This window comes from Castanea sativa, chromosome 5 (genome assembly GCF_040712315.1).
Source record: "Castanea sativa cultivar Marrone di Chiusa Pesio chromosome 5, ASM4071231v1".
NCBI lineage: Eukaryota > Viridiplantae > Streptophyta > Magnoliopsida > Fagales > Fagaceae > Castanea > Castanea sativa.
Window position 1 is genome coordinate 59,533,352 of NC_134017.1, and position 2,602 is coordinate 59,535,953.

At 35.3% G+C, this 2,602-nt stretch overlaps 1 protein-coding gene across 1 annotated transcript; it reads left to right on the plus strand.

Moving 5' to 3' along the window:
• The first annotated feature begins 706 nt into the window (after positions 1 to 706).
• Positions 707 to 2,356, plus strand: LOC142633605 (berberine bridge enzyme-like 17). Its single transcript, XM_075807848.1, has one exon. The coding sequence runs from the start codon at positions 707 to 709 to the stop codon at positions 2,315 to 2,317; it is 1,611 nt and encodes a 536-aa protein (XP_075663963.1). The 3' UTR covers positions 2,318 to 2,356.
• The last annotated feature ends 246 nt before the right edge of the window (positions 2,357 to 2,602 follow it).

Below are 2,602 nucleotides of genomic sequence, written 5' to 3' on the forward strand. Positions count from 1 at the left end.
CTATCATAATTATATATTTAATAGTTCCATATAAAAATACAATCATAGATACCTATTACTAAGCACCATAATTATTCTTAAAAAAATGGTAATTATTAATTTTATATTTAATATTTTTTACGGTGTATAACCAAAAATTAATTTTAAAGTGCTTGATTTCCCTATAAACTAAAAGATGTTGAATTATAACGGTTCGTATACTAATTGTATTGTACGTGTACCGTATATTACTATCTATCTCAATTAAAATCTTTTCAATATTATTTTCTTTAAATGATATGATAAATAGTTTTACTTTTACATACATACACATGCACAAAAAATGTCTATCATTAATAACCATAATTATATAAATAGTGCAATATAGGTTTAAAAAGAAATTCCACCTAAAAAAAAAAAAGGGGTTAAAAAGAAATTTCCATACAAGATAAAATCTTAATAAATCCCTATTAATTTTTTTAATAGGTTCACAAATACCTATTCGTAACTATCATAATTATATATTTAATAGTTCCATATAAAGAATCGTAGATACCTATTACTAAGCAACGTAATTATTCTTAAAAAAATGGTAATTATTAATTTCATATTTAATATTTTTTACGGTGTATAACCAAAAATTAATTTTACAGTGCTTGATTTCCCTATAAATTAACGGAAACATTTACAAGTGAGCAATCAAGAGAAGAAAAAGAGTCCTCAAAAGATGAAGCTTTCAAGCCCTACACTACTCTTAATTTTCTCTGCCCTCGTGCTTTCAGTTACATGTGAAACCTCAAGTCCACGTAATGTTGACGATTTCATCCAGTGTCTTTCAAACTATTCGCATCCTTCCTACCCAATCTTTGACGCCATTTACACTCCCGAAAATTCCTCTTTTCAATCTGTTTTGCTGTCATATATCAGAAACAAAAGATTTATAACGCAATTTAACCCAAAACCTTTGGCAATTGTAACAGCCTTGCATGAATCCCATGTCCAAGGAACTGTTCTATGTGCAAAGAATCATGGGTTGGTGATTACAATACGAAGTGGTGGCCATGACTACGAGGGCCTTTCATACACCTCATATCTTTTATTTGTTATTCTTGACCTGTTCAATCTAAGATCCATCAATATAAATTTGGCAGATGAGACCGCCTGGGTTCAGGCTGGTGCAACTGTTGGCGAACTTTATTACAGAATCGCTGAGAAAAGCAAGGAACATGGATTCTCTGCTGCGGCATGTCCTAGCGTCGGCACAGGTGGGCACTTTTCCGGAGGTGGGTATGGAAACATGATGAGAAAATATGGTCTTACAGTGGATAATATCATTGATGCACAAATTGTCAATGTCGATGGTACAATCCTTGATAGAAAGTCTATGGGTGAAGATCTGTTTTGGGCCATTAGAGGGGGTGGCGGAGCAAGCTTTGGGGTTATTCTTTCATGGAAGATCAAGTTGCTTCGTGTTCCGCCTATTGTGACAGTGTTCAATGCTAATAGGACCCTGGAACAAGGTGCAACGGATATTGCTTATCAGTGGCAACATGTTGGTCACAAACTACCTGAAGACTTATTCATAAGAGTGATGCCCCAAGTGTTCAATGCACGTCAAGAATCCCAAGAGGGCAAGAAGACAGTTGTAATTGCATTTATTGGCCTCTTCCTAGGGCAAACACAGGGACTACTTTCGTTGTTGAATGAGAGCTTTCCACAACTAGGCCTACAACAAAATGAGTGCAATGAGATGAGTTGGGTTGAATCTACAGTATTTTGGGCTGGCTATCCTATTGGAACATCCATAAATGTTTTACTAGAAAGGCCAAAGCAGCCTGTGGTATATTACAAGGGTAGGTCTGACTATGTAAAAGAAGTCATTCCAAAGGAAGCGTTGGAATCCATATGGAAGCTAATGATCAAAGGAGGGCTGGGATGGATGCAATGGAATCCTTATGGGGGAAGAATGCAAGAGATTTCTGAATCAGAGACTCCATTCCCACATCGAGCTGGAAATTTATTTTTGATTCAGTACGGTTTCCTCTGGACGGAGGACGGAGTTAACATCACCGAACACAATGAAGATTTATCACTAGCCTTATATGATGCGATGACTCCATATGTCTCCAAGTCTCCAAGAGAAGCATTCTTCTGCTACAGGGACCTTGACGTTGGTGCCGCCACAACTAATTTTACAGCCTTTCAGGCTGCTCAAGAATATGGACCTAGTTATTTTAAGGGTAATTTCGAGAGATTGATTCGTGTGAAAACCGCGGTAGACCCAAATAATTTCTTCAGAAATGAACAAAGTATTCCAACTCTTCCGAAATACATGTAGAAAAAGAAGGGATCGAAACTTACAATGCCCCCACCACTTGGTGGTGATTATTGTTAGCTGGCCAAAACAATACAAATATAACAATAACAAAATTTTAGTCCCAAAAATTTGAGGTTAGCTATGAATCCTCAATAAATTAGTTAAGGTCAACTATATGGATTATTTTCCTTCATTCTATTTTATCTTGGGTAATATTCTATATTGCTTACTAAATTGATTTTTTGAAAACAATATCAATTAAAAATATTCTCTTTACTAAACAATCATGGATTCTAAATCGAACAC